Source organism: Balaenoptera physalus, assembly GCF_965194825.1.
Source record: "Balaenoptera physalus genome assembly, chromosome: 5".
NCBI lineage: Eukaryota > Metazoa > Chordata > Mammalia > Artiodactyla > Balaenopteridae > Balaenoptera > Balaenoptera physalus.
The window spans coordinates 79,156,643-79,181,010 of record NC_138884.1 but is presented as its reverse complement, the minus strand read 5'-3'; the positions used below and the strand labels follow the sequence as shown (position 1 = coordinate 79,181,010).

Genomic DNA, 24,368 nt, shown 5'->3' with positions numbered 1-24,368 from the left:
AGATAATCTACATAAAACTCTTCCCAGAGGTCTAGCACAAATCAGGACCTCAACTATGATAACTATTAAGATATTATTTACTGAGAGATAGTTCCTGGAGTTCATTATTAGTTAATTAATAATTCACTGTTAGAGTATCAAATTTCTAGTTAAGCAACATAATTAAATACAGAAGGGCTCAGAAGGATTCTGAGTAGGGAAGGAATCTATCACACAGAGGGGGTTGTGCTCTATTGACAGTAGTGCCAAGTTAGATAACACTTCTTAAGTCATCATAGATTTTTTATTAATTTCTATGTGGAGAAACTTTGTACTGTTTGTTTGTCAATACAACTCACAAAATGATGCTCAGATTGAGAAATAAATCATGAATTTTAAATATCATGTTCAAACATTGCATTAGGCTCCCACAAATCACCTGAACTGTGGACTTAGCTTTTGCTCATGAAAAAGTAGCTTGACTCCAAAATGAGCAAAATATATGAAACAATTGTCTTCAAAATATTGGGCAACAGGCAGCACAGGAGTGTGATACTTGAGAGAGGGTGAAAAAATGAGTTGAACCCTGCTCAGAGGCAATGTGTGAACTGTGGCGTAAGAAACCAAGCAGAGCCCTACAGTCTTACTCAGTTGAGGAGTCAGAAACATGATCTTGGAGACCAAAGTAGCTAGAATTTGCAGAGCAGAGTACTAGAGAGGAGGAAGCTGTGTAGAGAAAGAGCTCCAAAAGTCTGCGGAGGGGTCTTTTCAAGTCTTTGGTGGAATACTGCACATGCCTAGGCTGGAACCCCACAGCCTGGGCAGTGAAAAACTGCCAGGGAACTAAATGTTAAATAATTCCCAGAGTTCACACAGACCGTGGATATAGTCAAGTTTCTACCTGTCAGCGTGGAGAGATCTCACTGAACACCCAGGCATTAATAGAGTACACAGGAAAGCCACACTTTAGTAGTAGCGCTAAACTAGATCTAGTGTAAAGGATATTTTCATCTACCATAACAAATCTTCAAACAAACTTGTAAAGGATCCAGCTAATCTCCAATTAACTCATCTCCCTTTCTCTCTTTTAGGGAGGAAACAAAAATCCAAAAACTTCGCAATGTAACTTCATAAAGTTTGGCACTCAGTCAGAAATTACTAGACACAGAAAGAAACAGAAAAATGTGATCTATAAGCAGGAGAAAAGTCATTCAATAGTTGCAGATCTAGAAGTGACAGAGAGGATGGAATTAGCAAACAAGGACCTTAAAATATGTATCATAAATATGCTCAGGAATTTAAAATAAAATGTATATAATGAATAAACAAATATGAAAGACATGAAAAATAACAAAGGGAAGTTTTAGAAGTTAAAATTAGACTATCTGAAATGAAAAATCATCAGATGTCTATTCAGTGGAATAAAGAATACAGAAGACAGGCTCGGTAAACCTGAAGACATAGCAATAAAAGCTGACCAAACTGAAGCAAGAGATAAAACATCAGAGACTATATTAAATGGCTCAACATAACTGGTGTCCTAGAAGGAAGGTGGTAAAAACAAACACTTGAAGAACTAATGGCCAACAGTTTTCCAAATTTGATGAAAAGTATAAACCTATATATTCAAGAATCTCAAATAACCCAAACAGAATAAATACAAAGAAAATCACACCAAGTCAAATAAAAGCCCAATTACTGAAAAGTGGTAAAAAAAAAAAATATTTTTAAGAGCCAGAGGGGAAAAATAGGTACATTACATACAGTGGGGAAAAAAACAATGAATAGTCACAGCCTTCTAATAGAAACAATGTAAGCTAGAATACAATGGAACAATATCTTTGAAGTGCTGTAAGAAAAGAAATACTATCAACTTATACTTCTGTATTAAGGAAAAAGAGCTTTCAAAAACAAAGACAAAATAAAGACTTTTTTTTTTCCAGACAAACAAAAATGGAGAGAAACTACTGCAAGCAAATCTATACTATAAGAAATGTTAAAGGAACTTTTTCAGTCTTTAATCCAACCACATCAATAATTACAAAATATGTAATCAGACTATAAAGGCTAATTAAAAGCGAAGATTGTCAGCTTGGTTAGAAAAGTAAAATGTAACTATATTTCATTTAAAAGAAATAAGTTTTAAATACAAAGATAAGTTAGAAGTAAAGGGGCAGAAAAAGGTATAACATATAAATTCTAATAATAAAACAGTTGGTTTTAGCTAAATTAATATCAAAGTAAATTCAAATCAAAAAGTATTACTAAAAAATAAACAGGGACATTCAATAATGATAAAAATGTAAATTCATTAAGAAGACACAATAATCCTACTTGTATATGCACCTAATGACAAAGCTCCAAAAATTCATGAAGCAAAAACTGACAGCACTAAATTTATAGTCAAAATCACAATTACAGGTGATCTTAATACTTCTTTCTCAGCAACTGATAGAACAAATTTAAAAATTGGTAATAAACTGGATTTTGAGCTACCAGTTTAACCTAATTGACATTTATGAAACATTATACCCAACAACTACAGAATACACATTCTTTTCAATTTCACTTAAAACATTCACCAAGATAGATCATATGCTGGGCCATGAACCAAATCACAATAAATTTCAAAGGACTGTTATTATACAGAATATATTTTGTGTGAAAACCAGAATTAAATTATAAATCAATAACAGACGGATATCTGGAAAATCACCAAATATTTGGAAATCAAGTAACACATTCCTAAATAAGCCATGCACCGAAGAAAAGAATCACAAGGAAAATTTTAAAATATTTTTAACTAAATGATAATAACAACACATCAAAATTTGAACACCCAAAGTCATCTAGGAATAGGCAGTGAAAGAAAATACATTATAAAGTTTTTCAAGGCACCATTTAAAATGGGAGGACAATGATCTTAAATAGGCTTAAATACTTTTTCTGAGTGTTTCTCGCTTTATTTGCAGAACCAAAAAAGAAGAACTACACCAAAGTTCCTCCTATCTAAGACAGACCTTAATAAGAAACTAGAATTTGATTTTTATTTAAAAAAAAAGCCTCAAAGGTACATTTTTAGTTGTTTTTTTTTTAAATATCCAATTAGCAAATGGGTTAAGAGCACAGACTCTGAAGCCTTAGTTAACATCCCAGCTCCACCACTTACTAGCTACGTGTCCATAGGCAAGTTACTGAATCCCTATGTGCCTCCCTTTCCTCATCTGTAAAGTGGGGATTAATGATAATATCTGTCAGTATGATAATTTTAAAATATTTATTTATTTATTTTTGCTGTGTTGGATCTTCGTTTCTGTGCGAGGGCTTTCTCCAGTTGCGGCAAGCGGGGGCCACTCTTCATCGCGGTGCGCGGGCCTCTCACTGTCGCGGCCTCTCTTGTTGCGGAGCACAGGCTCCAGATGCGCAGGCTCAGTAGCTGTGGCTCACGGGCCCAGTTGCTCCGCGGCATATGGGATCCTCCCAGACCAGGGCTCGAACCCGTGTCCCCTGCATTGGTAGGCAGATTCTCAACCACTGCGCCACCAGGGAAGCCCAGTATAATACTTTTAAAAGCGAATATTTATAAAGTGCTTAGAATAATGTTTGCCCATATAAATGTTATATATGTGTCAGTTAAATAAATAAGTAATAAATAAATAAATACTTTGGATCACTGTCTACAATCATCACCAATCTTTGATAAAGGTAAAATTTTCAAGTGTGATGTCTAAACCAAACGTTTAAACAGAAATCTAAGCTTTAAGGTTTGTTATCCAAATTGGGCATAAATCTCCCTCCCTTCCAACTTTCACCTATTCCCCTTCCCATGCTATTCCTTCTCCACCAAGCCAATCACCTGTGAAAGTGTGTGCCTTGTATTGTTTTGTTCGCTGATCTTAACTCTTCACTCAGCCTAAGAACAAGAAAAGCAAGATTGAGGCCTCTGCTATGAAACTCCTAGGTAACAAAGTTAATAGCACTGCTCTTGATTATCTAGAGCAAAGGCAAGATAAGCAGACAAGAGTATTTCCTTCAGTGCTGAAGCCCCAGAGCACAGAGGCACCCCATTCCTGTGGTGAGGGTTTTAGCAGGAATTATACCGTGTTGCCTAATAACCGGCTACCAAGTCTTCTACTGAATAGTTGGTTAAATTATTTAATCTCACTCTTTTCCTCTGATCTTTCATCTGTAAACTAGGGGTTAATAGACTACGTTGTGAGATATAATGAGTTAATACATATAAAGTGCCTACATATGCACGGTAAAGCAAGAATATCATAAACATTAGCTATTATTATTTGGTAGGAATTAGTCGTTTCAGTTTCAGCATTGCCTGTCCTTTAGGGTTTATTGCAATAACTATATGACTTAGGAAAGGGGCGTATGGAAGGCGGGAGTTTGAAGCCGAGGGACCGCAGGAGAAGCTGATACTAGCACAAAACGGCAAATTCTATTGTCAAGCCCTGAGAATAAACTTGAGCATGGTAATCAGAACAGAATCCCAGTGGCCACAACTTCCCTACAAAGCCGCAAACACACAAAGCAGGGCCCTCAGAATCCAAAGGCAGGAGACATCCCGACCCGGAGAAGCCAGAAAGGGGCCTCAGCACAGGCTTTTACGCCGCTAAATTCCCAGGGAGTTGGCTCGGTGGCCTCCACGCTCCCAGAGACGCCTTTATCCTGTAAAGTGTGTCTGTGCTTCTGTACTGCTTGGCTCCCGCAGTGGTCCCGCGTGGCGGTCGGCGATCCCACCAGCCACACCACTGCCCCTGGACCGCAGCCGCAGCCAGCGCGGCGAGAGCGAGAACCCAAGCCTCGGACCTCGGGGGCGGGGCTTGCGCGGAGGCCCCACCCCGCCGTCCCCATTGGCTGAGGCTGCCCGGGGCCGGCGTCAGCGCGCACCAGTCCGAGACCCCGCAGCTCCGCCCCAACACTGATCCATGCGGAGGAGAAGCACCCGTGGGTGAGGAGCGAGCTTCTGTGCCCGGGAAGCCTCCTCGGGGGCCATGGGGGGACAGGTGAGGCTGCCGCCCGGAGAGCCCTGCCGAGAAGGTGAGTGTCTGCCCAGAGCCGGAGGATCTGGCGTTCGGGTGGCGATGAGAACGGGCGGGCGGTCCCGGGTACTTGTGGAGACCAGAAAGGGATACGCCGACTCTTCACGCGCTCATTCATGCATTTATTCATTCAGTCTTTCCGCCAGTCAGCCGGTCAACAAGTATTTATCGGTGCCTACAATATGCCAGACTCTGTGGGGATGCCTGAGTCGAGCAAGACATACGTGGCTCCCACCCTGGTCCGGAAGACAGATCCATGTAAATTACGGAGAGCTGAGTGTCGTGACTGGGTAATCAGGGTGCTGTAGGAAGACTCTCAAGTCTCATCTGAAAAAGACGCTTCCACTGACTCGGACTCACTTCCAGAGTCCGTGGTCGACGTCACCCAGTGGGCAGAGGGCGTGCCCGCGGACCGGACGGGAGTCCAGCCTTGCGTCCAGCGCTGGCTTGGCGAGGGTCAAACACGGTGCGGGGTCAGGCGCCCTGGACCACCCCCCGTCCCCCACCCCGGGGGAGGGCTCTGGACAAACCTGGGCTGCCCACCTCTCTCCTCTTCCTTTGTGATGAAAACGCCTCCAACCCCAGTAGCCTCGTGTCTGACTCGCTGTGAAGTCACTTCTTGGCTGCTTAAGGCGACAGCAGGACGGAGGAAGAGACCGGGAACTGGGCGCACTCATTTGTAGGTCTCTCACTGCTTTCTAGTCTGGGGTTTCAGCCGCCACCTGCGTCCTGTAAAATCTTAGGGCGCCGCCCCTTGCCCTGTGCCAGGTGTTTACAACACTCGCAGGCTTTCTACAGTCTCGATACCAAAGGCGCGCGTGAGTCCGGATAAAAGTAGGCGCACGGCTGCGGCGGCGGGGAGTGGGCGCGGGCGGACAGTGTGTATCATCTGAAATGACAGTTTTCAAGTTTTACAGAGTCCAGAGAAAAGCAGATTTCTATTTTACACGGTAAGGATGTAAAGAGGGAGGGGGCAGTGAGAGGCGTGGCAAGAACTCTGTCTTTCCAAAATTGCTGGCAACTTCCCCGGGTTTTCTCTTCTCTTGGCTCTCCCAGCTTATTCCTTGATGCGGAGAGTTGTTGTTGTTTTAAAGGGGGAAAAGGCAGTGAATCAGTCAAAACTGTGCCACCAAGAGAAAGCAGGGACACAAAGAAAGAGAAAAATGCCTGAACAATTCACAAACTATTCAGAAGTTGAGGTTTTGGAAGTGGTTACTAAGGCAGCTGGATCTAGAATTATTTCCTAGATAGTCAGTCATTCTTTGTCTAAAGAATTCCTAAACCAGTAAGTCAGACTGTTACTAACACGTCCACCCTTGTTTACTCAAGGATCTGTAAGTAAGGAGGATGTGTGAATTACATCTGCTTGTTTGAATTTAGGGATGATTTTCCTGCTTTGCTCATGCATTTAGTTCCAACAAGAAATATTCAAGCTCCATGCTTAATACCTGGGTTAATTAACTGTGGTAATTAATTAGGTGGGATGCTAGTGGGAAAGACTTGAGAGAAATCAGAATCCTTCTTATCAGTAGTGGGAAGAGATTAGGCTTTGGCACCAGACAGTCTTCTCAGCTATGACGGCCTCCTTAAGTCTTTCTTCATCTGTAAACTGGGAATAATTCCTACAGTTTAGAGTCTGAGGAATAGATGCAGATGGGATTACACATGAAGCACACACTTCAGAGCCCGACATGGAGTAAAGGCTCCATTTTTCATTTGTTCATTTATTCAAATGACAAGAGTCCCATGTGCCAGACATTGGCCTAAGTTCTATTTATTACTTATTTATTATTATTTTTTTATTTTTGGCTGTGTTGGGTCTTCGTTTCTGTGTGAGGGCTTTCTCCAGTTGCGGCGAGTGGGGGCCACTCTTCATCACGGTGCGCGGGCCGCTCACTGTCGCGGCCTCTCCCGTTGCGGAGCACAGGCTCCAGACGCGCAGGCTCAGCAGTTGTGGCTCACGGGCCCAGCTGCTCCGCGGCATGTGGGATCCTCCCAGACCAGGGCTCGAACCCGTGTCCCCTGCACTGGCCGGCAGATTCTCAACCACTGCGCCACCAGGGAAGCCCTGGCCTAAGTTCTAGAATAGAGGGATTTGCAAGACAATCTGGTCCTAGACAGTCTGGGTCTAGAGGCCCAGATAATTGGTTTTCATAATTAGCAATCCAACCAAGCACAAAATTATTTGAGCCTTTGTTTTTTTCTGTAGGTGTCCATCCCCATTCTCTGGCCTCTTGGATGCAGTGGTACACATTAATGATTCTGAGATTTTACTCTTTAAAAAAAAAAAATCCATATCATAAACATTTCTCAAAATTCCACCAAATGAACATAACTTTTATCAGCAGGACAAGCTGCATTTTCTATGTAAAATATAGCTTCTTTTATGTTACACTAAAAATGATTTTCTCCAGATTTTTACAAGATTAAAAGCAGAAGTTGTTTTTTCAGCCTTCTGTAGATTTCCTAAGTGCTGAAATTCAAGTGCTTTAAGGTATTAAAATTTCTTCACTAAAGGTTGTTCAGAAAGCAATATGTTATTACTTGCAGCAGTTTATGTAGGAAATCTGATGGTCAACAGTCCTCATAGAGTATTTGACCTCCAAACACACTGATAGTGGGACAATCTCGTTTGGAGATACAAATTTTTAACTTTTTAAAAAATCAACAGTATCTGCTCAAATTTATTTGGGTTACTTGAAATAATGTGCTTCTTGCCCAGCCCTATCAGAGTTCATATGTAGATATATCTGCTAGATATATCTGCTTGATTTCCAAATTTACTCAAACTTATTTCTCATTCTTATCTGCTCCAAATTTGCTCTAAATTATTTCTCATTCCTATTCGACTCCCTTTATTCCTGTTTTTCTGTTCGTTTTCTCACTAAAATTGTCAGTTTCCATGAGAACAGAGACCTGTTTACCTGTCTTGTTGATCACTGTCTCACCAGTTCTTAGAACAAGACCCTGGCACACAGGAAGTGCTCAATAAGAATTTGTTAAGTGTTGCATGAATGTATACCTAACATGGTGCCTCGCATGCTAGGTGTTCAACAACTAATTTGTTGGGTGAATAAATAAAATTGATATATGGATATACGATGTTGTTACAAAGCCATAATTAAGCTGTAAGAGGAAGTCTGTTTGGTTGGCAGTATTAAATTGTACGATGGAAAGTGAGAAATTCCTTTAGATTGGAAAGGCAGAGAAAGCCTTTCTAAGGAAGTGAGAGCTCAGTGAAGAGAAGGAGTTAGCCATGCCAGCCACTACTAGCACTAAGTAACAAGTAAAGGCTACTTAAAAGCTTTAAGGTGAGAAGGAATTTAGCCTGTGAAAGGAAGAGGGGAAAAAATTAGGGAATGAGTTTACAGAGAACGCTGGAGGCCAGGATTCTGTAGGCCCTTGTAGACTGTGGTGGGGATTTTGGATTTTTTCTGAATGAAAAGGGAAGCCATTACAGAATTTTGCAAGGAGAAATGACTAGATTGGACCTACTTATCTAAAAGCTCATTTCACCTGAGCTTGTCCCCTGCTACTCTTTGACCTCATCTCATACCATCTCCCTTCTCTCACCAGCCAGCCTGGCTGGTGCAGTTCCTCCCACCCCCTCAAGCAAATTCCCAAGTCTGGGTGTTTGCATTTACCCTTAGCAGAGAGGTTTTTCCATTCAATGCTGTTTAAAAAAAAAAATACACCTTTATGCTGCTTTTACTGCTTTCCATGGCACTCAACATATTCTGTAGTTATTAGTTCACTTGTTTATTTCCCCCCATTAGAATGAATGTAATAGAGCAGGAATTTTATTTTACTCACTGTTGTAACCCCAGCTTCTAGAAAATGCCTGACAGATAATAGATACTCAATAAATATATATTGAATCAAAGAACGAAAAGACGACCAGTGTTTTTTCAGAGAATGAGAGAGAAAGAGTAATGCAATGTAATGTCAGAGGTGAGCAAGCTTTAGAGCATGTAAAGCTTTTTTAAAGTCCAGGATTAGGAATTTAGACTTTGTTATAACTGCCATGAAAAATCATGGGGAATTAAGCAGGGGAGTGATGTAATCTGATTCACACTGGCTGATATTTGGAGAACAAATTGTAGGAGACATGAGAGATTTCATTCACTCTTTCCTTTGCTAATATAAATAGGCAGGTGTATCAGTCACCTATTGCTGTATAACACACAACCCAAAACCCAAAGGCTGAAAGCAACAATCATATATTCTTGCTTATGTGTCTGTAGGCCAGCTGATGGTTGACTAATCTAGACTGGGTACACCTGGGTGTCTCTGCATCAGGCTACATACCCACCTGGGTTTGGCTCCTTAATGTGGGATGAGCTTAGGTCTGCTCCATATGTTTGCATTCTGGGATCAAGCTGAAGGGGCAGCAGCTGCTCAGGGAAGCTCTATTCCTGAAAAGTACAGAGGTGCAAGAGAGTAAAGCCAACCATAATACAAGGTGGTAGACCCAACCACATAAGTACATTTGAACCCTCTCCTTATATCACCTCTGCTGATGTCCCATTGGCCACCAATTCACTCCCAGCTGACATCAAGGGAAGAATACTCTGCCCTCCTCGGGAGGGGTAAGGAAGTGACTAATTGCTGAATAATAATCCAAATTAACCCAATAGAATGGATGGTGAGACAATGATTTTCTCAAATTGGAAATATCTTGCAGTGATTAAAAATGTAGTTTTATGCAGTCACAGATTTCTCAGAAACCAAGATACCCTATTCCATGTAATAATTGGACAATATATATTATTATTCTCTACAGACAAATAGGACTTGAAAAAATTAAAGCATTTCATCTTTATATAAGCAATAATAAATTCTAACTGACTTTATTTGTACTTTATGTTTTTACTTTTCTGAAATAGAAAGAATAGTAGCCTGGGAATTGTGTTACCTGGCCCTGTTTGGGCAGTTACATGACTTCGGCAAGTCACTTAATATCTTGCCATCAGTTTCTTTAGAATGTCTTCCAGCTACAAGTGCTTATGAATTTAGAGCTGGTCCATCAGCAATATTTATGAGCTACCAGGATTATAAGTAAATTACTCTGGGAACCAAGATAGCTTATGATCAAACCACAAAATTAAGGAAGGGGTCTTTAGAATCATCAAGTCAAACTCCTTCATTTTAGAGATGAAGAAACTGAAACCAAGAGTGATGACTCAGCTTGCCCAAGATTATAGATAATTTGTAATGGAGCTAAAGGTGGGAAAAGGCATATAATCCTATAGAAAATTTAACTTTGTTTTAAAATTTTTAAGTTGTGTGTGTCTGTAAGGAAACATTCACACCTGTACATAGAAGATACATATTAAGTTGAATCATATGAAACTGCTATTTATGTAGGGTCAAAAATTGTCAAATATCATCAATTTCATTTGGTTTAACATAATTGAGAACATTAGCAGCACTGTTTGTAAAAGCAAAAACACTATATTATCCAATGTTCACCAACTATAAAATAGAAAAATTAATGGTGAGATAGTCATACAGTGGAATTCTATAGAACTGTGGGGAAAAAACCAAACCTTACAGCCAGAACATCAAGATTGATAAATCTCAAAAACAAGCAAGTCACCAAAGAATACATACTATATGATTACATTTTTAGAAGGTGCAAAAAGAGGCAAACGAAACACTTTATTATTTAAAGATATAATTTTATAGGGGAAATCATTTTTTTAAAGAAAAGGAATATTAGACAGAAAATCAGGAGAGTTGAAACCACACGGCTTGCGGAATCTTAGTTCCACCGTCAGTGAAAGTGCTGAGCCCTAACCACTGGACCGCAAGGGAATTCCCAAGTTGTTATTTCTTAAATTGGGTGGTTGATACATTGGTGTGTATTGAATTATTTTTTTCTTTATAACTGACATATATTTCCTAAATCTTAATTATATAATATTTAGAACAATATATAATAACATCAAAGAAGTTACAACATCATGCTGTTTGCTGACAGGAGTGTAAATTGGTATAGACACTTGAGAGGGCTACTGACAGTGTCTATTAAAGTGAAAAATAAAGGGGAATTCCCTGGTGGTCTAGTGGTTAGGACTCCGAGCTTTCAGTGACGAGGGCTCGGGTTCAATCCCTGGTCGGGGAACTAAGATCCCACAAACCCGGGCAATGCGGCCAAAACTAATAATAATAATAAAATAAAATAAAATGAAAAATGAGTAATGTAATAAATTTTCTGTGTTGAATAAGGTTTGGATTAAACTCTGGAGAATTACTTTGCTTACTAGAATCATAAGAAGCCACCTCTGATTTTGAGATATCTCTAATTCCTCTGAAACCTTCCAAAGTCCCTGACCACACATTCTGCTTCACCCATCTCTCCCCTCTTGCCCAGCACCACTCCACCCCCACCAACCCGCCAGTCACTCCCTCCTTCAGTCATACCTGCTGTGGGCTCCCTCCTTAATATGCTCCCCAAACATAAAACAATTTAAGTTCTAAGGTCAGTAACTAGACAAGATTTTTATTACTTTTTCCTGCCATAAAACTTGCAACATTGGGACTTCCCTGGTGGTGTAGTGGTTAAGAATCCGCCTGCCAATGCAGGGGACACAGGTTCGATCCCTGGTCCAGGAAGATCCCACATGCCACGGAGCAACTAAGCCCGGGCACCACAACTACTGAGCCTGAGCTCTAGAGCCCGCGAGCCACAACTACTGAGGCTGAGCACAACTACTGAAGTCCGTGCGCCTAGAGCCCGTGCTCCACAACAAGAGAAGCCACCGCAGTGAGAAGCCCGTGCACCGCAATTAAGAGTAGCCCCCACTCGCCGCAACTAGAGAAAGCCTGTGCGCAGCAACAAAGACCCAACACAGCCAAAAAAAAATAATTAAAAAAATTTTAAAGTTAAAAAAACTTTTTTTAAGTTTTAAAATTTTTTAAACTTTTTAAAAGTTAAAAAAAAACCTTCCAACACTAATGCCCGCTTACAATGAGAACTTACAAAAGGCAACAAAAATTATTTGCACTCCCTTATCACCTTCTGCCTCCACACCCCCTAAAATGTTGGAAACATTTTGCTGTGTCAACAGCTCAGAAAGAATATTGTTTGACTAGAATGAGGTCCACCCACACTGTCTCCAGAGATAAAGTTTTGGAATGGTTATGTTAACTACATAGTAAGTGACATTAATGCAGCCGTGGAATTTACTGGACAGTCAAGTTAGATGTTTTCCCAAGAATTCATGTAATCAAAATTCTTACTACCAAAAATTACTTTGCATTCTTAGGGGTTGGATGAGATGAACAGTGCCTGGGACAGATTGCTAGAGGCTAGCTTATGTGAAAATTTGCAGCAATTCTTACTAAAACAACCAGGCTGAACAATTCCTCAGTTACCATAGAATATCCCTGAAGTAATATAATTCTCTTCGGAATATTTAGAAGTTTTGTCCCAGAATTTATCCTGTATCACAGGATCAAAGTTGGTTCATTTTCAAATTAGAGATAAATGAAATAATAATCACGAAAAGATTGAATTCAATTATTTTACCTTTTGCTAGACCTGAACTTTACGGTTGTTTCTCAACTGTGTATGTGGTAAAATTCACATAACTTCATAATGCTTTGCCCAGGAGGCATAGATCCTGTTTTTAAAGTTTTGTTTCTAAGACATCATTTAGTTGTTCATGTGTCCTCTTAAGATTTTTGAGATGTAAAACTGATTTTCTTTTTTCACTTAATTCTAAAATTGTAGTTGATTAATTTTTCTTTGCCCATTTTTGTTTAAGGTAAGTCATGCTAGGGAAATATGCCTTTTAAATGGAAAAAGTTGAGAAGATGATCAGAAAACCTAGTCACGGTGTCACCTTGTTTGCAGCTTTTTGAGTGGAGAATAGATTATAAAAAGTTTCTTAGATAGTGTAAAATGTTTTCATTCTGTGTTTTAGTATTTAGCCTCAAAAAAAAAAAAAAAAGAAAGGCACTTATAATAATGGGTCTGGTTCAGTGGATTTACATGCTTATTTGAATCCTATTCAGGAAAAAAAAAAACTTCCTGATATTTAATTCATTTGTCTATTAGATTCTATTTTTTTAAAGGAGGAAGTGAGTTAGTAGACCTGCAAAATTATTCTTTTTAGGAAAGTGGTCCAGAAAACTAAAACCGCTTTTAAACATGTTTTCTGAAATGCACAATTCGTACCCCACCAAGTGGGATAGCTCAGTTTCCTGTAACATGGTGATTTCTAGACCCACAGGGTTGCTCTGCCCTTTCCCACCTTCAGTCGCCACATATGCTGCTGCTTTCCCGGAGACACACTGATGGCGTGAAGGAGAGAAGTGGACGTTGTAGGGCTGTGATGAACCGCTGAGCCCAAGCCGGGTCTGAACAGCTCCCTGCAGCTCCAGCAGGCTGCTGCTGGCTGGAGCAGAGAACCAAGTACTGCTAGATCTTCCATTTTCTGAGAGGAATCCAGACTTTCATGTGAAGTCTCGCATGTTTGCGTGATAACAACTCAACAACTTTGCAAACATTTTGAAGAACCTGTGTGAGCCCAGCTGAACCTGTCTGCGAGCCCGTGGACCACGTGCTGGAGACCGCCCATCGGGCAGTAAAAAAACAGTGTGTCAGTACTGCCCACTCAAGTTTCTCTCTCTTGGAGAAAGAAAGTAAAGATTAGTGTGTCTCCCTTTCGTCCGTTGACATTTCCCTCTTTCCCTTTTCCAGGCTACGTGCTGTCTCTGATCTGTCCGAATGCCTCCCAGGCTTGGTGTGAGATCATACGTGTGTCACAGCTGTTGGCTTCTCCTGTCCTCTACAGGGACCTGAATTCCAGCATAACCAACTGGAGCATTTCTGCAAATGCAGAGAACAAATACAGTCTTTATGTAGGCCTGGTACTGGCAATAAGTTCCAGTATTTTTATTGGCTCCAGTTTCATCTTGAAAAAAAAGGGCCTCTTACAACTGGCCAACAAGGGCGTTACTAGAGCTGGTAAGAAATGGATGCAACTAACGAATTCAAGTTTCTAACTGCAGAAATCATCCTACTGTAAGACCATGGTGCTACAGGAATAACATTTCACTGTCTCTGTCTTGGCCCCTATACCTGTTCTTAGCAACTGTTCTCAGCAGTTTCCAGGATTGAGCCAGTTGTGTCTCCTTTAGGGTGAGACTAAAATGCAAGAGGTTTGGAATATGGGATGAGCTCTTCTTTCATAGCCTTAGTCTGAGATTCCAGGATTTAGTCAGATCAGGCGACTCCCCTGATTAAAACACATCAGTGGCTTTTCTTTGCACTCAGAGTAAAATCCAAACATCCTCGCACAGTCTGTGACCTCACCTGCTGCCTAAAATGGCCTGTGCTACCTCTCCAGCTTCATGTTCAGCCTCCTTCACTATCGTGTGCTTTTCTCTGGCTCCTGGAATGTACCGAGTCCTCTCCCACCTCGAGGTCTTTTCCTTTGTCTGCAACTCTCTTCTGCCTGACTGTCATTTGGCTGACTCATCCTTCAGACTTCAGCTAAACTATCACCCCTGCAGAAAGGCCTTCCTCGACCATCCTCTCTGGGGAGGTTTCACTCACCTCTACCCCTGCTATTCTCTATTACTGCACTAAGGGTTTCCTTCATTGTACTTGGAATAATTTGTCATTGTACATTAATTGTTTATTTACTTGTTGTCAACAGGCTTACTTGTTTATTGATAGTAGAGTCACAGAGCAGGAACGTACCCTAGCATAGGGGTATAAGTATTGTCAAATCAGTAAACGGATTACGGTAGAGTTAGGTTACTATTTGTAGTGACATTTCAGAAGCTGTGTAGCTCTGCTTGGCTATCCTTCATTAACCATGAATTTTCTATTCATTCTTATCAAGAATAATGTCATAAAAGAGCTAAATATCTAAGGTTCATAGGGGAAAATAAACGGCTATGAACTGTGCAAACAAGTTTATAAAAGAGTACTATTGAGGGGACATTGATAAAACAGTTTGGCATTAACAAAGATAAACAAAATAATAAAAGATAATTGAAAACTTATATAAGTACATACAGCAATTTAATATACAATTTTTAAAAGTGGCATTTCAATCCACTGGAGAAAGGATTAATTATTCAATCAAAAGTACTGAGACAACTGTTAAAAACTAAAGGAGAAAAATGTGAGAGCTTTACTTTATACCATTTGGTAAAATAGATTCCTCATAGTTTAGAGTTAAATTTAAAATGAAATAATTTTTTTTAAAAAACCTAAAAGAAAGTCTTCCTAAGCATAAAGATAAAGGAAGAAGCAATTCTATATAAAGGAAGAGATTATCTGGATTGACCCCCCCCCCAAAAAAAAATCCTACATGAAAACACCTTTAACTGAAACTAAAAAGGAAATGACATGTGGGGAAAATTTTCAAACTATATCGCAAAGGGTAGTTAAGTCACAATATACAAAGAGTGACTATAGTCAATAAGAAAAAGATAGGTACCTAACAGAAAAAAGGCAAAACACATAAACAAGGAACTCACAGAATAAGAATTGTAGTAAACAATAAACATAAACATACCTAAGTAAATGTTACTTCACTAGTACCCAAAGATATACCAACTATATAACATTGAATTCCTGGGTTTTACCTACTATTTTAACAATATTTGGTTTTTCTTTAAAAAATAATGCCCTATGTTGGTAAGGAAATTTGGGAAATAAATAGCCCTCTCATACATTGGTGGAAGCAATATAAATGGGTACAAACTTTCCTGAGAGCAATTTGGGAAAGCTTAAAAATGATAATATCTTAAAATCTAATAATTCTACCTCTAGGAATTTATCTTAAGAAGTGAACAAAGCTACAGTACTATAATCAAAACAGTGTTGTATTGGCACAAAAACAGACATATAGATCAATGGAACAGAATAGAGAGTCCAGAAGTAAACCCATACACCTACAGTCAATTAATCTACAACAGAGGAAGCAAGACTATACAATGGAGAAAAGACAGTTTCTTCAACAAGTGGTGTTGGAAAAGCTGGACAGCTACACGTAAATCAATGAAATTAGAATATTTCCTCACACCATATACAAAAATAAACTCAAAATGGTTGAAAGATCTAAATATAAGATGTGACACCATAAAACTCCTAAAGAGAACATAGGCAAAACATGCTTGGACATAAATCGTAGCAATATTTTTAGATCAGTCTCCCAAGGCAAAAGAAATAAAAGCAAAAATAAACAAACAGGACCTAATCAAACTGAAAGCTTTTGCACAGCAAAGGAAACCACCAAAAAACTAAAAAGACAACCTATGTAACGGGAGAAAATATTTGCAAACGATGTAACCAATGAGGGGTTAATATCCAAAATATACAAATAGCTAGTACAACTCAATATCAAAAAAACAAACAACCCAATCAAAAAATGGACAGAAGATCTAAACAGACATTTCTTAAACGAAGACATACAGATGGCCAACAGGCACATGAAAAGATGCTCATCATTGCTAATTATTAGAGAAATGCAAAGCAAAACTACAATGAGGTATCATCTCACACTGGTCAGAATGGCTATCATCAAAAAAGTCTACAAATAATAAATGCTGGAGAGGGTGTGGAGAAAAGGGAACCCTCCTCCACTGCTGGTGGGAATGTAAATTGGTACAGCCACTGTGGAAAACAGTATGGAGTTTCCTTAAATAAAAACAGAGCTACTATATGATCCAGCAATCCCACTCTTGGGCATATTTTCAAAAAAGACAAAAACTCTAATTTGAAAAGATACATGCACCCCAATGTTCAAAGCAGTGCTATTTACAATAGCCAAGACATGGAAACAACCCAAGTGCCCATCAACAGATGATTGGCTTAAAAAGATGGGGTATATAAATACAATGGAATATTACTCAGCCATAAAAATAAATGAAATCTTGACATTTACAGCAACATGGATGGACCTAGAGAATATTATACTAAGTGAAGTAAGTCAGACAAAGACAAATATATGAAATCACTTAGATGTGGAATCTACAAAATAATACAAATGAATATATATACAAAAGAGAAACGGACTCACACAGAAAACAAACACATATATATATATACATACATATATATATATGGTCTCATACAGGTTAAATTAATAATAATAATATATAATATACCAGATTTTAGACTATTCAATCATTAATTAAGGGCTGAAAAAGTATTTGTGATATTAAGTTTTTTAAAAACAGCATATGAAATCATATTTTAATTTTCCAATTTGGTTATTTGCAAATTTTGTAAGGAGAAAATCATAAATAAACATGGTTAACTGCTTTGCAACATAATCCTCACAGCTAATATATCCTTTTTAGTTTAACTATAAACAAAATCAGATAGGTCAAGTTCACAGCATTAAGTATATTAAAACTGGTGAGAAAATTGAAGTTTCTAAATCATAACAATGACTTAAGCTCACAAATTACAGAGTGGGAAGATAACTCTCTGAATATCTTAGGAAACGTTTTTGTCCTTTCAGTAGACTAGACAAATTCAATTTCATGGTGCCAAGGTAGAGAATAAGTAGAATCCAGCTGGCTAATGCTGGCTAGTCTCTCATTGACTATCCAAAATCTCAAAAGCTCTTATGTCAACCATCTTCATCCCTTTAAGGTCCTCCTTAGGTGCCAACCTAATTTATGATTTATGGTTTTCTGTCTTTAATTTTTTAACTGTGGCTGAAACAAAGTATTTAGGGCTTATAATACTCTATGTCCACACCTGAATGGCATAAATATAGTGTGTGGACAAAGAATATAACCTGCCAAATCAGTAAACAAAGGGTGTTGCCAACATCAAGCCATCAGCCACCAGCAGACAGTGCACCCTGAGGGCGTTCAGGATGGAGAAAACAGGATACTGGCCCTAGAGAGTTAAGATGCATATCAAAGGAATGATTTCAATGAGCCCAGACTCTTGCATCTTCCCATACAAAGAAAAGTGCTAAATTCATTTTCTTTAGTTAATGGTAATCTTTTGATGTTCCAACTACCTGTTTTGTTTGTTTGTTGTTTTTGCAAAAACTCCTATATATCCTGGCTCCTCCCTTACTTATTCAGGGCAGTCGCTCAGAGCTGTCTGAGAGGCTGCCTCCTGGGCTTAAGTCCTCAGCAAGTCCACCGAATAAAGCATAATTCTCAACTTTCAGGTTGTGCATTTCTCTTCAGTAGACAGTAGTAAACCTGATGACTAAATAAAATTTTCCTGCAAATGAAAAAACTGACCTTGTGTAGAAATCAAAGGCAATATAAAGAAAGCTTTAGAAGATTTCTAAATGGAAGATTTACTGGAAATGACCAAGTAAATAAGCTAAAGATGAGATATACTGACTAGGCCTTAAGCCTTGTATTTTCCAACCATACTCCAGTACCTTTTGTAGAAGTTAATTCCTCAAACCCTCTTCCTCCACTTTAGAACTTAATTTCTATTTGTATCATTTCCCTAGGACAAGGTGGATATTCTTACCTCAAGGAATGGCTCTGGTGGGCAGGATTACTCTCAAGTAAGTCCTTAATGCCGAGAATAGTGTTTACTTGTAAAATGATAAAGTACATGCAGTCGTTCAAATTGATTAATTTATCTAAGTGGTAAGGATGGCATTTCAGTCTAGAAATTTTTGTGTGGGCATAATGTCTTACATATAAAATAAATCACATGTATTTAGAATTAATTTTTACTCTTTCCTCCCCCCACCTCCATATTCTCAGTACTGTTTTGGAATGCAAGTAAAAAAGTTATTGTCTGAAATCGTATATTTTATCACAAACTTCTCCTTCTCTTGTATTTTATTCCCCATAACAATTGAGGAAAATGCTTCCCTCCCACATTTTCCCAGCTCCTAATTCAATATGTGACTGTTCTCGCTGCATAGAGTAGGTACACTTTCCTGGCCAGGACCAAAATACGGATAAATGAAAGTCCCCTTGGACTGCTTAGCTCTGAACAAATGGAGAGAAGGTTGCCAGCACTCTCCTTCCTCCTAGACTTGCCCTGAGGATTAAATGAGACTCTGTATGAGGTGAAAGCACTTTCTAAATGCTAATGTGATGTCCAGTAAGAAGGCAGTGTATCGCCCTCAGGCACTTTTGCAGATTTATAACTCCCTACTAACTCCTCTGAACTTTCTCAAATCCCAAGCCTAAAGCTTCCAGGGAAAGGACCTCATAAATTGTAGTTTCACACTACTTCCAGCTATCTCTGTAGCCAAAAAGCCTTAAAATTTCCATTGATTTTCCTGTACTAAGTAAGACATTTCAGTATTTTTGAGATCTTGTTACAAGAAAGAATTGGATAGCTTTTCTCTAACAAATGGTGGTATCTAAAAGGCTTGTTACCTGAAAACTGGGTTCATCTCTTGATGGGTGTCAAAAGACACAACCAAGTCAGAGATTGGGAGAAGGAAGGATTTATTACTTGCAGCAAGTAAGGGGAACACTGGGGATCTTTCCCAAAGCAGTGTCTTCCCAAACAGCAAAATTAGGAAAGTTTTAAGCTAAAAGTACATGCATATTCATGAAGGGGCTTGAGCAGAGGAGAATTCAGCATAGAACTGGGGCAGAGGTTGACAAAATCCAAGCATTAATTGATGGAAGTCACGAGGGTCAGAAAAGGTCAACATCGGGACTTCCCTGGTGGCGCAGTGGTTAAGAATCCGCTGGCCAATGCAGGGGACATGGGTTCGAACCCTGGTCCGGGAAGATCCCACATGCCACGGAGCAACTAAGCTCGTGCACCACAACTACTGAACCTGCACTCTAGAGCCTGCAAGCCACAACTACTGAAGCCCACGTGCCCTAGAGCCCACACACCGCAACTACTGAGCCCACGTGCTGCAACTACTGAAGCCTGCGCACCTAGAGCCCGTGCTCTGCAACAAGAGAAGCCACCAAGAAGCCCGTGCACTGCAACGAAGGGTAGCACCCGCTCGCCGCAATTAGAGAAAGCCCGCGCGCGGCAACGAAGACCCAACACAGCCAAAAATAAATTTTTAAAAATTTAAAAATAATAATAATTATAATACCTTAAAAAAAACCAACTTCTAAATAATAAGTGTTATATATGCTGGGGAAGCACCATGGTTCTATCAAGAAAAAAAGAAAAAGAAAAGGTCAACATCATCGTCCCTTGGGTTCAAGTTGATCTGGTGGTTGAGGGGACTTAAATTCTGCAAAATAGCTCAAGGAAGTACTTCAGGCTAATCTTTACCATTGAAACAGAACTGGGAGTCTTTACAACTGATTTATCATCTTTGCTGTTACTTCTCTTGACTGATAACAGTTTGTTCTTTTGTTCCCTTAAGATCATTAATTACTGAGACCTGTTCGGGGGCAAACATTGTGGCCAGGCTTAGATCAAAAAAAGGCTTAGTCCTAAAATGGCTTCTCATGTCAAAAAGCTATATCTGGTTCTTTTCCTCCAGGGACCCCATACCCTATCTGCTTACAGGATGGTGAATAAAAATAATTTAAATTTGTATAACTTTTTCAGCTTTTAAGGTGTTTTCACATCTGTTTTCTTACTTCGAGTAAATGTTGTCAGGGACTGTGCTGGGAAGATTACAAATAAATATTTGGATGATTCTTTCTCCTTTTCTCTCTCTCTCTGTCTCTTGTATCTCTCCACCCTCTACCCACACAATAGAATGAAAGTAGAAGGAGAATATTATATGGCTATGTTTGTAATTTTAGTCTCACCATGCACAAAGTTTCTGCCAGTATTGAAGAGTGAAAAGCACAAGTCTTCAACATCAGAGATTTTATCTAGTGACAAACATACAGTACTTTAATTATGAAATCAGTATTTTCCTGGAAAGCTGTCTATAATGATAAAAATATAAATAATGAAGTATTCAAGAAAACATGTCGACGAAAAAAATTAATCAGTCGATCTAAGAAAAAAAAGGAAAATTTCATTCGCACCGAACTGAGGATTATAACCCGGGAACAGCCTCTCAGAAACAGAACTGCTTCGCCTGTTAGAGATCAAAGCACAGTTATAAGTTCTTGAGACAGGGGGCATTAAATACCATCTAACGGACAGTTTACACAATCCAGAGCTGCACTTACAAAGAGAATAGTGGGCCCTTATGAGATTAAGAAGGAAGGTTATCTCCTAAGGAGGTCTGGTTAATGCAGACGCACAACGCACACTAAAGGGGAGGGAGGAGGCCCAAATGGGCCAAAAAAAAAAAAATTATGTTTAAATTTTTCTCATCTTGCCATAAAATATGAATTTTATTTCATTACTTACTATTCTGAGAAAACTTCCACTGTTGCTCTTAAGAGAGCAGTCTCCTACCGTTCTGTACGTTTCTGTTTGTTTTATGATATTTTAAAGCTGATTACTCCTGTGGATTTGGCTGGGGCTGGGGTTGGGCTTGGGGGGTGGAGTGGAAAGCAGCCAGAGGGAAAAAGAAAGTGGTTGCTGGTGTCTTTTATCTGTTCCAGGAGCTCTCTCTACAATGTGTCTGCTTGGCACAGTTTACAGCGTGAAATACTACATTCTGTGGGCAAGCATTCAGTTGTGACCCATGAGAATAATTTGGCCCCAATTCAAGGGCCCAACTCTTAGAAGGATTTTCCCTCACTCTAGAAGTTAATTGCATCACACTATCTTATGGAAGCCTGGAGTTCCTCAGATAAGAAAAGGATTCCAGGAGCATATTGTTAGGACTTGCAAAGAGCTGCTTGGATATCCCTGAGCTACTGAGATACTGTTACTTACTTGTAGATCATCTGCAATCCAGAGGTGCCTGACTACACAGGCCTGTGGTAGGCATCTCTGCCTATCCCCTGCCTAGACTGTACATCTCTAGAAAGCATTCTAATTTTAAAAGCTGCTTTATTGTTAATTTGCATAGCAGTAGGTATTCTTGAGCAAACAATCATTCTTACTTTCTTACTCCAAAGCTACCTCTTCTAGATTTCATCAGAGTGACCAAATATGTTTCTGGTTCTAAAGTAACTAAAAACTTTATTGAAGGTCATTTAAAATAGATATTCCTCTGTCACCACTTTTTGCATTAATTGAGTTTGTATCACCAGGTAATTACAGTTTATCCTTTTAATACCAAACCTTCCCTAAAAGAAGTTAAATTATTCCTTTTCACTAGATATATGAGTGTCTTTGGGATAAAAGACTACTGCTTTGCATGTGTCAGTTGTTTTTCTCATAGGATAAATAAGCCTATCTTTTATATTAATACTGCTGCTTGCTTTCCAGTGGGAGCAGGCGAGGCTGCGAATTTTGCAGCTTATGCTTTTGCACCTGCCACCTTGGTCACCCCACTGGGCGCTCTGAGTGTTCTCATAAGGTACGTGAGCAATAAGGAACTTGGCTTCTGAGGGATTTTAATACCGTGATAAACTTAACCCACAAGAAACAGATTACTAAGCATACCTCAAAACAGAATTTTGAAAATCACAAAAATAATGTGAGAAGACTATACAATAAATAGCAGGAGAAATAGGAAATAGATGGTCTTCCCGCAAAACACAAAGTAATTGTGTGTTTTCTTTGTGACGATTCAGTGGAGCCAAGCAGATTTTATTTCCCTCTCACCTGAACAAATTGCCACAGCCCTTTTAATGCTTTCTGTTGTCATAGTGGTTAATGACCGTAGTTGTCAGAGGACTTTAAAAAGCATGGTGTTCGGGTTAAATTTCAACTTTCACTAAAACTCTTGCATTGTCTGCTGGATACTTCTGTTTGGAGATATCTTAGTTTCTTTTAGTACTGGAAACAGGAATCATTTTCCTGTTAATAAAAATTGGATCTAATATCTCTGAGTTGGTCTTTATTATGATTCCAAATGAATGTGTTCCATGAGCCCATGAACTCTTTTTATTTTGTAACTAAGCAACTGTTTTGTTTGTTGTCTTTTTCTTTTCCTTTTAATCTCCATTCATTACCAACCTCTAGAAGAAAGCTTATGACTAAGCCTACCCACTTCTTTTCACCTTCTTTGTAGGATTGTTGTGAGAAGTAAGTGAGTCCATACAGAAAGCACTAGAACACTGGCTACTAGTGAATGATAGATATCGGTAGTAGCACTGTTTGCTGAGGCTGCAGTCCTCATCAGTGGCCACATGAGGGTGACTCTCAGAAAGCACCTGGTAGTTGACCATAGTCTTGGGTGCAAATGGATACTGATAATGCCCTGGTGGGAGTGCCAGGGCATCAGGAGAAGGGGCCACAGTGGGCCTACTGGTTGAGCAGCAGGATGGCATAATCTGTGCCCATGGTGGTGCCAATCTAGAACTTCCTGACGCCATGGCAACAAGGGAGTGGGAGCAGTGAATAGGTGAAAGTATCAGAGGAATAGCAGCTGGTAAGGAAATATTTTAATATTTGACAACCCATATGGTTGTACTTGTGTGTACCAGGTAAATATTGGCCCTGAGCAGAGTAATTCTTCTTTAGGTATATATCTTTCTTTGAAGCTTTCATGAGCAGCCATGTTCTAAATGTGTCATGCCAGTAAGATGTGAAAGTTCTTCCATTTTGTTTGGCTTTACAGGAGAAAATGGGGAAATTCAAAATGAATTGAGTGGGACCTCTTAGAAGGTCATGGGAAGATTACAGGTGTATAGAATGCCTATTATAACTTTTTGACTATAAAAGCAATTAAGCAGACTCGATTAATTACTTGTATTTTTCTAGATACAAATTTAGTAATATATAACGAACTTCACACACAGAAAGGAAGGGAGGGAGGGAGGGAAGGAAGCCAGCCAACCAGGGTTTTCAGTGTCACATGGCATATTCCAATCAGTTGATTGGGATACAGACTGGTGTGCACCACAGTGCGACGTCTGAGCTGCTATGGAATCCGAAGGTAACTGAACAAGAGTGATTTTTTTTCTTCTTCTTCCAACAGTGCACTGTTGTCTTCCTATTTTTTAAATGAGCACTTGAACATTCATGGGAAAATAGGCTGCATATTAAGTATATTGGGGTCAACTGTGATGGTTATCCATGCCCCACAAGAAGAGGAAGTCGCTTCTCTGCATGAAATGGAAATGAAATTGAGAGACCCAGGTCTGTGATTCAACCAAAAGAAACGCTTACTCAAATTCTGCTCCACTTTCTCTTCTCATCAAATGAATTGGTAATAATATTGTAATAGGCTTCCTAGAAGCCTAGTTGTGGGTTGAGATACAGTACGGTCTGACCGAGTAATACAAGTCTTCTGAAAAGGTGACACAACTTATTTTTGTGTCCATGCTTCCCCTCCACAGAATGAAAGGAAGAGATGGGGATAGAAAAGGGAAAAGACTTATACTCCAACCCAAACTTTCACATCTTTCTCCCTCTGAAAA

At 39.4% G+C, this 24,368-nt stretch overlaps 2 protein-coding genes across 2 annotated transcripts in view; one reads left to right on the top strand and one right to left on the bottom strand.

The window, feature by feature from the left end:
* The window catches only part of CNGA1 (cyclic nucleotide gated channel subunit alpha 1), a 54,796-nt gene extending 41,537 nt beyond the window's left edge, over window positions 1–13,259 (bottom strand). Inside the window, exon 1 of the mRNA XM_082462471.1 lies at window positions 9,346–13,259. The gene's annotated coding sequence lies outside the window, so the exon portion shown is untranslated. The remainder of the gene's footprint in view (window positions 1–9,345) is intronic.
* Window positions 1,451–24,368, top strand: part of NIPAL1 (NIPA like domain containing 1) — a 28,172-nt gene continuing 5,254 nt past the window's right edge. Inside the window, exons 1-5 of the mRNA XM_082462489.1 lie at window positions 1,451–5,031; window positions 13,744–14,010; window positions 18,494–18,550; window positions 22,270–22,360; window positions 23,927–24,087. Coding sequence (XP_082318615.1) covers window positions 4,986–5,031; window positions 13,744–14,010; window positions 18,494–18,550; window positions 22,270–22,360; window positions 23,927–24,087 — 622 coding nt within the window. The 5' untranslated portion in view covers window positions 1,451–4,985. The remainder of the gene's footprint in view (window positions 5,032–13,743; window positions 14,011–18,493; window positions 18,551–22,269; window positions 22,361–23,926; window positions 24,088–24,368) is intronic.